We start from the raw sequence: 15,492 nt of genomic DNA on the forward strand, positions 1-15,492 counted from the left end.
CCCTGGCAACGCGGGGGGGCGGCCGCGGCCTCGCGGTGCCGCTGGGCCGCACGGGCGGGTCGTACGTAAACACACGCAGGCAAAACAAAGATCAAGTCTTAACACGCATTTTAAAAAACTGCAGTTGTAAAAACTAAAATAACTGCATTTCACTAAAAATACTTCTGGGGGGAAAAAAAGAGCTAAAAGTTAAATACAACATACAATAAATAGTGCTTGTTCATCGGCTGTCAGAAGGCAAAAATATATTAAATCACTCTTACTCCAACACTGCTCGTTTTCTACTTTGTCCCTCTGCTGAAACTTGGAATGTGGATGTAGGTACCACCCAAGACCCGACATCGGCGTGGGCACATCGGGAAAGCTGAGACCAGCCCCCCACCTTTCCTTCAGGAAAAAGGCGATGTAAGAGGAGACTCAACGTATTTGTTAAGCTATTGCAAACTGAACCACTTCCCTTTCAGTACCAAAGCAGCTTTGTAGTGAACTGACAAAGCCCGTAAGCCCTTAAGCAGTTACACCCCTTCCCAAGCATGACAGCAGCACTTGAAGGCTACAGCTGAGCAGAACAGATAGTTACAGTCACACAATTAAAATTATATACTGGCTTAAGTATTTGGAAGACTGGGTCTCATTTCCATTTTTATTTCTTTCTGTGGCAGGTGGTTGTGTAAAAGTCAAATAAGGTATCACACAGGACAGAGCATTTATGCTATGGTTCATTACAAGTTCTTTTACCAAAACTGCAACACCACAACTTAAAAGGAAAACAACCCCAACAAAACTAAACACAAACCCTAAATCAAACCCCCCTGTTCACTGTATCTTGCCTTTATTTCAACCTCACCGACGAAAGTGTTTAGAATTGGTAACATCAAGCCCAAGAGTATAAAATAGTCAATGAAAATATTACTATTGTTTAGATGCACATTGCTGCAACTGAATGGCTGTATTTTCCCAAGAACTTGAAGACAATTTCTCTGTACAATGGCAGAATGAAATCATCTTTCTCCCACAGATTTTAGTTAGGGTTTTCAGACTAATAATCAATGTCTTAAAAGTCTTGAAATTCTTGGCAACATAACACTTGAAACATCTGTATGCAATAGAGGTAAGTTCTAAGTTAGCACCTGTGCAATGGAAAGAAGGGGTGGATCAAAAATCTGTATTTGACTACCTGGGATGGATGGGCATTTGTTAAAGACTAACAGAAGGCCCAGCAACCAGTATTTCAATGGAAGATAGAGTGAGAATTTCATGTAAACTAAAATCAAATGGTTGCTTGTGTTTTCTTGTGTGCACATGTAATTTAAAAAAGCTTTTTTTCAGTTATCTAAAGCAACTAAACTAAAGTAAAACAGCTTTATGACTTAGATCAACATTCTGTAGCCCTCAAGTACAAAAATATAAATACAAACTGTTTAAACAGTATCTTTAATGAGATTCTGGCAGTAGTTTTTTTATCTAACAAGACACGTCACATAACAGATCTGCCACTGAACTTGCTTAGAGTAAAATCAGCTTCAATATGAAGCTGTTAAAGTATCAAAACCCTGCTTTTTACATGCTAAATAACTTCAGCAAGTGTGCACTTAAACACAGCAATGAACTTAACTATAACTAAATACATACATGAAACTCTGCATGTAAAATGTAATTCAAAGAACTGGTTACAACAAATGATTACCTGCATTTTGTTAATTTAAAAATGGTACAAATCATGCAAAACAATTCTAAAGATAATGCAAAGAAAGCTACCAGTGTTTGCAAGAAGTTTTCAATTAAACCAAAATTACATTAAATGAAATATGCATATTTACTAGCAAAGGTCTATCGCCATTTCAAAGAAGCAGAGGTAAAATCTTCAGGTTTTGACTGTCAGTTATACTGCAAAATGTCATTGCTCTTGCTTAATGCAGAAGCACATGCTCGGAAGCTCAAAACTGCTTATTCAGAAAAGGCTGCTGACAATAGCTCTAGCTTCCCAGGAATGCAGAGATGCACGGATTAAAAACAGCAGAGATTTGCAAGAATCAAAGGGAAGGGCACCCAGTTCAGGTAGCCAAAATGGTAGCATTCCCTTTCACATATGCATGGAGACGGTAATGGGGCAGATGATACACATTTCTACAAAGGCAGCCTTTTAAATGTTATTGTTAATTTTCCATTAGCAGACACCAGCTTGTAGTAGTTTATGCATAATATTAACCTGCAGGATGAACTTGGGATTTAATTTGTCCTGATTTACAAATAAAGACTATTACTAATGCTTTAAAAGACTATTTTAACTATCTAAAAAGTTTATCTCTCTTATTTTCCAATATTTTATACCTCAGCTGGCCTACCATCTCATCTTGTCTCAAACATCTAACACTGCTTACTGGAATTTTATAGAAGTTGTACCTCATGTATTAAGCAGCAGGCAATAACAATGGTCTTTCCCAGCACAGCTGCATATCTGGATGGCTACTGAAAGATTAGGAATATTTCTAAAACACAGGAAAACTCATGCAGTTTGGTAAAGTTTGCTGTCATTTCACAGTTTAAGTTTCCTTTAGTCATTGCACTTCTGTTGATAGTCTCACGTTGCTTTAAAATATTATTCTGAATCCGAATTTGAACCAGCAGACTTCTTTTTCTTCTTTTTACCATGTTTCTTGTGCTTCTTTCTCTTTTTTGTTTTATCCTAAAAAAAAAAAAAAAGGAAGTTATCGTATAATGCAATTACTATTACATTCTGCTAATGCAAAATGAGAGCACAGAAAGGGTATCTTTTGAAAGATGCTTCAAAAGAGATTTCTACAGAAGCCTATTGAGAAATCACAAAAGAAATACTTTACCCAGCAATTTTCACTATTACGAGCAGCCTTCAATTTAAATTTATCTCCACTACAGTATGGCTATTTCACACCTCTCATCACCATCACTATTACATTTCCTAATAGTTTAAATGATTTTCAGAGCATTATAGATTACTGAGAAAGTAATAAGGAAGTGCTGTGACCAGTAGTGACATCTTACGTATTTGGGAATAACTAGGATGTTTACAGATTTTAAAGTAAGCACCTAAATTCACTGTGTACCATTAAATAGCTCAACTGCACTTGGCTAGGCTATCACTTGTACTTTGTTTAAAATAAAACAATTATGATCTCAACTGTAAATATAAATACACTCAAATTAACCCTACTGGACTCAGTCCTGAAGGTAGTATGCTGATCACTGTAATACAGAAGCTAAGAGATGCAATCTTGTCTTTTTGCAAGCAGAATTTCAACTGAAATTCTCAAATAGGTGTGGCATTACAAAAATGAAACAATCGGTATTAAAGCTTTGTTTTATACATAATCCTTACATGTACAAGTCTAGTATGAAAAAGACCATATGCAATCACTAGAAAGGTCACGGCAAACGGTTCATATGAGTCTGAAAATACAAACAAGTTCCACGGAAAAATGTGTACCACTGATATTCCTATGCTTGTATTTTTAGGTGACTAATGTAGACCTCCCATTTGCCCTACCTCATCTCGACAACTGAGATGCCTAATAAGGAACACTGCTGCTGACAGGGGAGACAGATACCCAGACATCTCAAGCGGGTATTTAGGATCCCAAGTCCACTATACTCCTAACTGAGGAACCTCAGGTACATGTGGTAAATCTGGATTCTATATAAATCACTACTGAACCTTCCTCTCACTTTTACCAACAGATACAAATAAAAAAAATTGAAAAAAGAAAAGTTGCTGGTAGCTTTTTATTTGGTCGGGGGAAGAGTTATTATGGCGTAGATGTTGCAGCAATTATGTCCTAAGGCCCCTTCCATGGTGGCAAAGAAGGCTTACCAAGGAATTACACACAATGTTAACGAAGGAGCAGCACTGATATATATGTCTGTGTGGCAAACTGCTCCTCTACTTGGTACCACACAGGTATTAGTCGTTCTAGGAGGTTGATACAGAATAAAATATATTCTACAGTAAGTGTTAAAGTTGTATAAATCTCAAATCACATATAGGTAAAAGAGTGACAAATTCTTCTTCAACAATTGAAAAAGTGACTTCAGCAAGTAAACAGAGAAACTGTTAATTTAAATGCAACAGCAGACTATTGCTATAAACATTTATATTAGTGAAAAATGTGAAACTGGAAATTAACTGAGTACAGAGTATTTATATCCTAAAACTACAGTATGAGTAAGAGGGATACTTGCTGTTTTCTCCTTTTCCTCATTGCTTTTCTTCTTTTTCGCTTGCACCTAAAGAAAATTCAACCAAATGTAGCATCCATAAAAAGTTGATTCTCAAGAAAATTAATTCAAAATTACTTGTAGGTGATAGAAGCTAAACAACCCTTGAAAGTTTATTTTAAAAGGAAAACTACGAAAAACTTTGAGTGCACTGCACATTTCAATTCACCTGTACAGAGCAGAACCTTTCTACAATGTATTAAATCTAAGCTAGTTCATCATTCACTGATATAAATCAGTAAGCTACAAGCACTGTAACATCGGAAACTGAGGATTCACACTGACCTCCTCTGTCTGATCCGATTCAGACACAGATTCTGACGATAAAGGTCCATCACCACGATCTGCTTTCTTCCTTTTCCTGTGATGATTTTTACCTTCCTACACAAAATAATGTATTTGTGAATGAAGACGGACCTTTCAAATTTTATAAAACTTCTGCTTAAAATTTAAGATTGAAATATCACTTCTAAGTTGTGAAATATTTTAAAGTATTATTGACATTAAACTAGTTACCCATCATCATCAAACTACCCTACCAAACTGTTAAGTGAAAATAGTAATTTTCTGTATATTCCTTTTCCTTGTTACCAAGATACAGCAACTTTCTAAAAGTGAGAGGAAAAATAGTCTCTTATTTTAAGTAATAACACATGAAGAAGTAAGCATTTGAAAATAAAACGTTTCATCACTTTTAAATAATGAGGAACAGAAGATGTCTCAATGTATACATACAAACACTGTAGCTTCAGACTCTTGCTTTGTTCATGAAAGAAAAAGCTCCCTCTGTGTATGTGTTGAACCACAAGCTGTCCCTGCCAGCTGTACTTGTAACACATCATATTTAATTCCAGTGCATTTAAAGGATAGTTTCTAAAACATTTTGATGCTGTGTGAGATTGTTCTGATGAGTTACTTTTCTGCTCCCTGTACTTCCGTTGCTCTGGACAAGGCAACGTGTTCCTAAGACTGAAGGTACTTTCTCTCACTCAATTTCTAAGACCAGAAACTTCCCAAAAGAACTCATGGAAAGTGCACAGGATGCAGCCCATCTGACATATGGGGGATCTGCAGGTAGGGGAAGAAAGACCTCTAGTCCCCAAATACCCTTTGCTTTCAGATGTGTGAAAGTAGTGCTACAATAAGGGACTATGGTAGATACTTGGTCTTCAAAGAGAAGCCATTCAAAAGGATGAGATGGGAAATGGACACTGTAAAATAGAAGCAGGAGCAGGGCGGGGGGAAAATCAAAACATCTGCCTTGTGCAATGGAGAATTTGTACATTGAAGTCAATACTATTGACCGGAGCAGTAGAGGCCAACATGATAAGAAAGAAAGGTAACTGGAGAGAAAGACTAGGATGGACTCTGAAAGCATTTTTAGTTTACCCATACTGTATGAATAACTAAAATTGAAGTCAGTTAGATTGTTTACGTTAAAGATAATGGATGAGTGTACAAAATGGTGTGGTGGTGGGAAGGAGAGAGGATTTTCATGCTTAGAGAAATGACAGAATAAGGTAGCTTTTCTTACGCGAATACATTTTTCTCTGCAATTCTCCAAAGCTGTTGTAAGTACAGTATCTATAATTATGACTACATTTAAATAAAGAGATCCTCTGCTTTTATTTCTTAATTTACAGCAACAAGCCAACAGCCTACCAGGTATGCCACTGAAAATACCATCACACATATTTTTAGCTCAATGTGACAGCTAAAGGTAAACCCCAAAACACTAGAATGCAGCTGATGTGCTCTAGCAGATTAGATACAGTTTTGATTTACCTTTGTAACAAGAACAGATCCAGTGGTTTCCACTAAGAACATATACTAAAACAGGAGCTGAATCCAACTAAAAGTCTACTTCAAATTGGGTGCACTGGATACCTTCTGACTGGGTGGGTTTGGACAGAAAATTTCCATAGATGTAAAGTGAGGCATTCAATATTAAAAACAAAAGCTCCATTATGTATGCAACATGCAGTTCTGATCGAAGGATTTCAAGAATAAAAATACCTTCTCTTTTTCACAGTCTTCCTTTGACCTCTTCTTTTTTGTGCTATCCTAAATAGAAAGGAAAACAAACCACAACAAAATCATTTCATGAAAAAGGAAGAAATCCCCAAAGCAGTCTGACCAATAGCTTTTTTATGTCTATTGAAGGTAATTCTTCAAGATTGTCCTTTCTACCTTGCACTTGACAAGAATAATATAAAAAGCTGCAATTGCGATGCAGCTGCTGATTTCCTGATCCAGCAGCATGAGAAGGTCTGTATGGAATCAAGTAACAGCATCCTTGCTAGAAACTTAAGAGAGCCTGTAGGAAGGATATCAGCTATCACTTCTGTAACTACATATAACATGTAACAGTTGGAAGTCTTTATCTATGTCCATCTCTGCTGATCAGATGAAGTTAAGCAGGTATTGCCCCAGAGTTTTCTGCAGTAAGGGTATTTCTGGGTCCCTTTATGTAGCAAAAGTTTTTAACCTTCCATTAGCACAAATTCATAGGTGTCTGCAAACAGTCATTCATTACAATTTATATCCCACTGAATCAGGAATTCCAGTGAAAGCCTGTGATAAAGTCTACACAGAGAATCTTAAAAACTCATTGTATTATTAATATTTAAGCAAGAAGTACAGTAACTATATAGTGTAAGACAGAAAAATGCTAACATAACAGAACAAATTGCCTCATGTATCTTCTTCACTTTTTTGTTCATTCAGTAATCCCATGTATCTATATTGCTATACTTCAGAAAAGGAAAAAACAACTTCAATTTAATATATTTGGGAAAGGCTCAGTTCTTCAACAGGAAACTACTCAGATATTTAGAAAGGTAATGTTCTGGCCACAGGTATCCTGCAATACCTGCATTTTCAGAGATAGTGCTCAATTAAATTGCATATTCAAAAGAACATTTTAAGTGTTAATGTAGTATAAAACTAAACATCTGAGCAGCACAAAAGCTGTGTACGTCTGAAATCAGAAAAATGACTACAAATTGCTGGAATAAACCATGTTCATTTTCTAAAGATCAAATTATTTCCACCAGGAATTGTGGCCAGTGGAGGCAGATTCCACACTGCATGTGGAAGATACAAGTGCAGCTCAGGCTCAATGAGAATACACGGCTTTAAGTGTGCAAGATGAAAATCCACATTAAAATGCTGAAGTCAAAATTATTTATGTTTTTTTAACACCAACCAGGAAAACTTGCCAAGAGAAGACACCTGCATATTTACCTTGCTGTCTGACTCAGATTCTGAAGTTGTGCTTGCTGAAGATTTCCGTGAGGAGCGATACTTCTTTTTCCTTCTTTTCTTCCCTTGCTTTTTATCCTATCCACAAATATTGTAGAAAAAGAAGGAAAAACACAAACTTGAATTTGTTCTCATTAGAATTAAAGATTTATGTTAAATGTAAAGAAAAGGAAACATCAAATTCCTACATGTTATAATGTTCTCCTGAGGAATAAAGTACGCTACAATTGATTCTTTTAGTGGAGGACCTTCATAACTCTCCTGCATTGAAAAAATGCAAACTGGTGAAAAATCCAGGTGCTCTAGATTCTGTTTATTATTTAGGTGTGTAATGTAGAATCTGATTATCTGTAACGAAGACTTTTGCTAGAAAGTAAAAATGGTATTTTTGCATTTTTATGATTAGATAGGGGATTCTATTAAAAGAGCAATTCAGTGTTAAAATGGATCCATTTTACAAGCCAGGACACCAAAATCTGTAGTGCTCATATAGAAACTATTAAATAGTTATATATTATATACTAATTTAATTAATATAGTATTAATTATTAATACATTAATCATTAATATTAATAATAATAGAATCAATACATCATATTTAGACACATATATTAAATATATATGTCTAAAATTCACAACTTTATCATAAGTACCAAATGCATAAAAACTAAATGGTCTTATCCAAACCAGGCCCTCTAAGAATATTCTAAAACATGTTACCAAAATCTGTCTTAAATAAACCTCATGAACAAAACATGATAGATTCCAATAAGTTAGATCTTACCTCATCTTCTGAATCAGATGAACTGCTGGAAGAATCAGAGCTTGATGAAGAAGAGGAAGATGAAGACAACTTGACCAAACACAACAAAAAGTGAAGCTTGTGAGATGCAGCATTTTGTCTGGCAAATACTCAAAAGCCCATCCAAACACTCCCTTTAAAAGTTCTTCATTTTCAAAGTGTAACCAATAAAATTTTACTTCTGAGAAGCTGGTCTTACATAGATTTTTCTTAAATAAACTTCTAAACCACTTCTAACATTTTTCATTTAATAATATCTATTTAATGCTCTTTTCCTCCCTTTAATTTTCCTTGTACTGAATGTACAAGAAAACCCTTTCTAAATAAAAGTAAGTTAATTTAACATCTAAAATCAAAATTACAGCTAGGCTTTCTCTTTCCAAGAGAACTTAAATGACAAACAGGAACAACCCCAAAGCAAAAAAAGATCAGAAAACTGAAAATTTTGCTCACCCTATTAGATTTCTTCTTTTCCTTTTTCTTTTTCTTAAAAATAGAATAGAACAAATGTTACTTTGGCATCATTTTCTTTCGTCATGCATTTAGGTATATAAATTTTGATGCTGGCTTTTAAAATGTATTTATGAAATTCTGTGTTGGCAGCATTGATGATAAATCCAATTCCAAACACAGAATATATGCAACTGAAAGCAACTTACCTCTTTTTTTTTGGAGGAACTCTCATTTCCACCCAGTAATTTCTCCCTGTGTTTTTCCAGTTCTTTCCTCCAATTCTGAAAATAAAACCAAACACAACAGTGACAAGAGGGTCATTTCTGAACAGCTTTTTTTTAACCTCTCCTCTACCTGACATTATAGTTTTAACAAAACCCGCAGAAAGTAAACAATACGTAACGTTAACCAAAGCTGTAATACACTTGATTTTACAGAAGATTAATATTCATCAAAATACAGTGTTAGTTCATACCTCAATGTTGAAGTTATTTGGTTTTAAGAGATTGCCGTTTATCTTGAAGGTCATCAATCACGGTATTTGTGCTTTTGTATCACAGTGTTCCTGCTAGAGCATTTTAGAAAAGCAGGGTACCCTACCAGAAAAACTGTGGTTTTGTTTTAGTTCTAAAAATCACCTGAAACAAAACTTCAAGACAACTTCTCTTGGCCCTTCATCAACGTATGGGTGTCTCTAGTATCTGTTCTGGGCCTTGTTGGTGTCAGCAATAATTATATCAAATTACTATACACATCTTCATAGAAATGCTCTTACTTTGTTGGGCCAAGCACACTGAATGAATGAATGAATGAATAAAAGTCTCCTCTCCTTCCTCCTTTTCAATTCTCCATCTGGTCTCTAGGGTTACCTGAAATGTCCCCTTCATGAGCTCTGAAACATCCAACCTGCCCCCATCAAACTGAAAGGCTGCTAGGTTCAATCTGCACTGTCAGACACATCATGTGCTCCCTTCTTTATTACTCTGATCATCACAATGAAGCTGCATTGGTACTGTATTGGTAAAACAATGATGATCCACATACCGTGCTGAGGGGACAGAAATACCAGGAATCAAGTAACCTGTGCAATGCAGGGTGATACTCAGATCCCCTTGTCAGCAAACTGTGAGTGAGCTGAACAGTGCTGCTGACGGACATGGCAGATTAGGCAGGATGCAGTGCTGTGTGAACTGTGCTTCCATGGACCAAGGCAGCACCTGTGGGTTGTGTACTTTGATATACCAGGTACCCAGAGCCACCTGAGGCATCTCTCACAACAGCCTGTGCTTCATTAAAGACTGTGCTAGTGTTATGTTTTAAACACACATGTCCAACAACTGTCAGCAAAATAGGGGAGACAGCACCTCATTCAGAGACTTGTGATCTTTCCAGGCATTCAGAGATTTGTTCTTAGGAGCTTTAGGAATAACTCATGACCATTTCATGATTCCCTGCATCTCTTCCTACCCTTCTACCACACTGAAAGGTTGTTAGCTTCCATGCATGCCAATTTCACTTATTTTGCATTAGCCAAAGGTAAAATCAGGAAAGGAATATGATAGAATGCTAAACCAAACTCACCAAGCTAAAACCAAGAGCACAGAACAACTGATCCTCTCAGAAGAGCACCCCATGGCCCTCCAAATCCTGGTACAACTTCTTAGGCAAAAAGGTACAGCAGGAGTACTATGGGTACTATGCCCTTCCAGTAAGGGAAGAGGAGCATAATCTACTTCAACCAGAAACTTACCCACAACGATGAAGATTACTGCCTGAAGCTTATCTCAAAACACCAGGACCCAAGAAGGAACAGAAACAGTTAAATTCACTGTATACTAATTTCTCCCTTGTACACAACAGGAATTACATGTGAAACTTTCTAATACTGTGCTGATCTTCAGGTAGGTAGGTCCAGAACACAAACATCAGAACAGCTGTATTTATATCAGGAAACCAGCACGTGTTGTAATCAGCTTAGGACAAGAGAAAAACAAGTAGTTCCTAGTCCTATCTGACTGAAAGCCATTCTTTGTGCCTTCTCCCATAATAATACTACATGTATATTCCTTGCCAAAGACATCTGTATCCAGTAATGCACTTTTTTCTCACTCTATTTGGATTCTGTGACCTTAGACAAGTGAATATTAGCACAGCAGACTTTGGTTTATCATGCCTGAAAATGCACTGTTTAATTTATTAATATAAGCACATGCATTTGCATAAATGTATTTACATTTATAACAAGGTCAAGTTTTATTCACCAGCAATTTAAAAAACGTTTTATATAGTTTTTTCTCTGAACTGAATGTAGCTCTTCACTGGTTAAGTTGTAAACTCAACTTCCAATATAAATGAAACAAAATAGTTATTGAAAGCTGGAGCGAAGTGAAATATTATGGCTACTTGATACTGTAAATGATAACAGAAGCAGCATGTTAGATAAAAAGAATCATGTATTAACAGCTAATAACGTTACCAACCTCATTCATCTTTTCTTCAAACTCAGCCAAAGCCCTGGATCCTTTCTTTTTCTTTTCTAGTTGCTCTTTCACTTCTTCCCTGTATGAAAAGGATGATAAGATCACAATTTTTACAATTAAAAATACCTTCTTCAATGTCTAACTTTTTTGTAGAGTTTTTCTGAAGTTTACCCTTGGTTGAACTTTCAAGAGAAGAACGAAAGCATCTTAGATGTTACACATATGGTAACCTAACCCTAATAACTTAAGTACGGTAGTTAAATCCCTCCAAAAGATCTAAAGCTAACTTTGCAATGAGGCAAATTGTCCTCTAATGTCTCATGAAGGCAGGCAAAGGGATTGAACATAAAGAAAGTTGTTGATAATATCTCAAAGTGATGGTTTTGTTGGGTAGGGTAAACTGGATTCTGAGAATACACCAGCAAAATGGTTCTTTTAGAGATTAATTAATTTTAATTAATCTTTTAGACATTAATTACAAATTAAATATATCTACAAGGTTTAGGTATTAGAATTTGTGAAAGAGGTAAGATGACATTCTCCTCTTCTGAGAAACTGTTGCCAAAAAAATACAGACAAATGAGAAATACACATTTCAAAATGAAATATTATTGTTTTTAGAAGAGGAGATTGAATACATGTTTAGAAAAGAATACCTTGGCCAGAGACAAGGAATCTTTCAAAATCTATTACTGGATATTCTAGGGAGGAGGTAGGTACCAGTGACATTTTAGTAAGAGAGAACAAATCTTTTACTTAAAAGATCAAAAGGGTAGACAGGCACTGCTGCTTACCATGTTGGTCTTGGCCTGTTCAAGTAGTCTTGTATTGTTGGTCCTGAATTTGGGGCAGGACCTCGTGCTCTGGCCATAGCTATGGGATTCATATAAGCCTTGAGTATGAAACAACAAAAAGAAATACAAAATTCGTCAGTTACACTATGATACCAAAATATCTTGCTTGTTCTTCACAGAAACTTTTTATCACTCCCTGAAAAAGAATTCTGACTTGTTTCCAAGAATGTAAAATATTTAGCTAAACTGAGTTGATTCAGGCTGGCAGAAAGTTAAGTGCTTTCAGCTGGAGTTATACTGTTGCAGAAAGAATTGATCCACAAAAAGACCATTACAATAATTCCCTTCCTTAAGCAATGATTTTGTAAACTAAGAATAGTATGATTTCTGAAATATTCTTCCTTGGGACATAGAAAATGTAATTAAATTTCAGCGCTCACTCTCTGGGACAACTGATGCTCTGCCTTAAAGTTCTGTTCAAAATTGCTGACCGGAGAGTCACTAAATTCTGCATGCAATTTCTTGCACCAAAACAAGCAAGCAGTGGTACTTTGCTACAATTATGCATGTATCAAAATTCTGTGACTTAGGGCTATTTTAAGGAGGAAAAAACCCACAAAACCCAAACATACATAACCCCAATGTTATGATGTATTCCATCTTTCAAACCCATGCATACTCTTTGTGCTATAAAAGATGAAATTAAAATTTAGAATTCATAATCCACCTCAGCAGTTAATGGAAAAACTCTTCCATAATTTCTTTATGTCAACAGTATTTTTGTTCATGTGAAAAGGAGGTACATACACCCCCTTATCTCATTGGCTTTTATCACTATGCCATCCCAACACTTCACTTTTGCAGAACATAACACACTGTTCTTACTATTCAGTTTGGAGATGAGAAAAAGATCAAATTAGCCAAAAAAATGACTTGCTTTGGTTGCCCAATCTGAGACAATTTTTTAAAGAGTACAACATTTTGTAGATTCAAAGCAAAGATTTGACCATCTGTGTAGATCTCATATGTCCAACACTTCTTTTTACCAAGCATTCAGAAACCACCATGCACAGTAAGCGAGCATTTGTGAAAGCTGTCAGAAGCAGCAGCTGCTGCCTCCCCTCCTGTTGCTCCCACTGCAGAAGCAGTGACCACAGCAGTGCTGAGTTTCTGGACTGGACTGCAAGCAGGCAGGTGGCTTCAGCTCTTGGGGATACATTTAGTCCTGGAAGAGGCACTCCAGGCTCTGCCTGGGATGGGGCATTTGGCTGGAAGGAAGCACTGCCCACTCAAGTCTGGCTCAGATCCATCAGCTGGACCACTCTGAAGCAATCCAAGGACTCTTTACTCTTTCAAGTGGAGCATTTTTTTACTCAAGTTGACTTTGCAACTCTAAGGGTGACATTTGCTGCCATTTCTTGGGGCTTTGCTTTGTTGCTTTATTTCACACAAAAAGGGTAACATGGACAAATAAACAGTGAGGTATGCCAAGTGAAACAAGTAGCAGATGGATGTATGCCCTCAAGTAGTTACAACACTTAGAAAGGCTTTCACATTAAAAATCTAAAAATGAATAAAACTTCTGTAATTGAAAATTCAGCTTTGAGTGGAAAAGAAGCTCTTTTTGGAATGCAGGACAGCACTATTTGAACACTGTTTTCACTAAACAAAGGTAATTTCAATGTATTAGACCCATTAGATACTTGGTTTACTCCAGAGAGCACATTGACTTTTGGTTACCATTCAGAAATTTGTATCTGAAAGCTCTTATACAATTACTTTCCAAAAAATGGGGTCTCTTCCTGCTCTTAAATAAAAATCAGCTACTTTGCTGCCAGAGCTTACAAGTAATGAACACCTCACCACCTCCCAACAAAACTCTCTACCTGCAGAAGAGGCTACAGCTGTCAAATATTGATTTTGTACTTGCTCAAACTGCCCCTGGATAACTGTCTAGGAAGCTTCCTTCAGTGGCTTTCTTTAACTTTACCACAGCAAGTACATAATGACTGTGTACTGCTCTATATTCCACGATTAGGAAATCTGCCTTAAAACATGTTCTTATAATTTCAACCAGGTTTATTTATGAAGAATTACTTCACCAATAAACATTTCTGAAAAGTATTTACACGACTTTGCCAAATTGCATGTCACTAGCTAGAAGGAGCATGGAAATGCACCCTCAGTAAAGGAAGTAATTGCACATTCATTTTCTTCTTTCAGCAGTTTGCTCAAGCAGATATTAACAAAGGTATTTGCTGCATAGCTTCCTTGCTCATGAAAAGTGTAAGGCACCTTCTGTCAGGCAGGGTTCTCTAGGCAAGCAATACTATTACTGCCTTGCAAGTACCCTGTAGATGTGAAAAAAGCATGGTTATTTTCCATCTCCAAATAGTCAAAAACGATGGTGGGTGTATTTAAGAAGGGACGTAACAGTAGAAAGAAAAGAAGGTAACAGTAGAACAGAAGAGAAATAACAGTAGAAATCTCTATGGTCATACATGAGGAGCAAAGGGTCCTATATTATAACTTCTGTGTACTAAAAGCATGAGGGCATAATGAACCTTATATAGGAACATAAAGACTTGCTGGCATTGGTAGGTATATCCCAGCTGTCCCATTAAAAGAAAATTAAGAGTAAATAAATACACACCTGAAAACCTTACAGTACATTTCAACCATAGATCCAGTCTTGGAGCCTAATACACTGTCAACTCTTTCTTAGTAGACTCCATTTTTTTGATATGTCAATAAAGCAATCAAAGGGACTTTGCCATCTATTATTATGTCTATTACTGTACTATTCCATCAAGGTATGCAAAGATGTGAATGGATCTGAGTACAAACTCATAGCATATATGAGAAAGAAACAGAGAAAGGGAAAAAAATAAAAGTATTATGATCACAATTTGTGTTTAGTCATAAAATTCAGCAGCAAACCTACAATGTCTAAATGATTACGAGTAGAAGGCGAAAGGCTAACTGGTACAAAAATATTTAAAGAAAAACAGGAGGAAGGACGACTGTTCAGCTATGTATGAACTCAGGCTCTGCAGTCAGGTGTGTAGAAGTGCATTTTTTGCCTGCTGAGCGCTGGCTCCCGAGGCAGCAGAGTGCTGCGTAAAGCTCAATTTCAGATCTCTCAGGTACAGCCGAACGCCAAGTTTAAGGAAATGCGGCTTAACAAGGATCAGAGCTACTTCAGCGAGTGCTGCAACTCCCATTGGGAGCATTTTATTTTTGTACGGACCAGACCAGCATCTTATAATCACCTTCCCTCGACAGATCACAACGCAGCCGTCAGTCACGATGCTGCCGGATTTGACAAGGCAATCAGAGGTTCTGCCAGGGAGCCTCGAGCACGTGCCGAGGGAGGGACAACCCACCCACACGGGCTCCGGCAGATCCCGGGGCGCCCCCGGGCCGGGCTGGGCGGGGCGGGGGGCAC

General features: G+C 36.8%; 1 protein-coding gene across 1 annotated transcript; it reads right to left on the bottom strand.

The window, feature by feature from the left end:
* Window positions 1–608: 608 nt before the first annotated feature.
* Window positions 609–15,268, bottom strand: FAM133B (family with sequence similarity 133 member B). The gene is made up of 11 exons (XM_017729173.1): window positions 15,128–15,268; window positions 12,045–12,217; window positions 11,251–11,329; window positions 8,977–9,051; window positions 8,771–8,803; window positions 8,300–8,368; window positions 7,498–7,593; window positions 6,268–6,315; window positions 4,537–4,632; window positions 4,216–4,260; window positions 609–2,686 (listed from the first exon to the last, which is right to left on the bottom strand). Exons 1-11 carry the CDS (start codon window positions 15,266–15,268, stop codon window positions 2,600–2,602), a joined length of 942 nt encoding a protein of 313 aa, XP_017584662.1. The 3' UTR covers window positions 609–2,599.
* Between the last annotated feature and the right edge of the window lie 224 nt (window positions 15,269–15,492).

This window comes from Corvus brachyrhynchos, unplaced genomic scaffold, assembly GCF_000691975.1.
Source record: "Corvus brachyrhynchos isolate BGI_N302 unplaced genomic scaffold, ASM69197v1 scaffold142, whole genome shotgun sequence".
In the NCBI taxonomy this organism is placed as follows: domain Eukaryota; kingdom Metazoa; phylum Chordata; class Aves; order Passeriformes; family Corvidae; genus Corvus; species Corvus brachyrhynchos.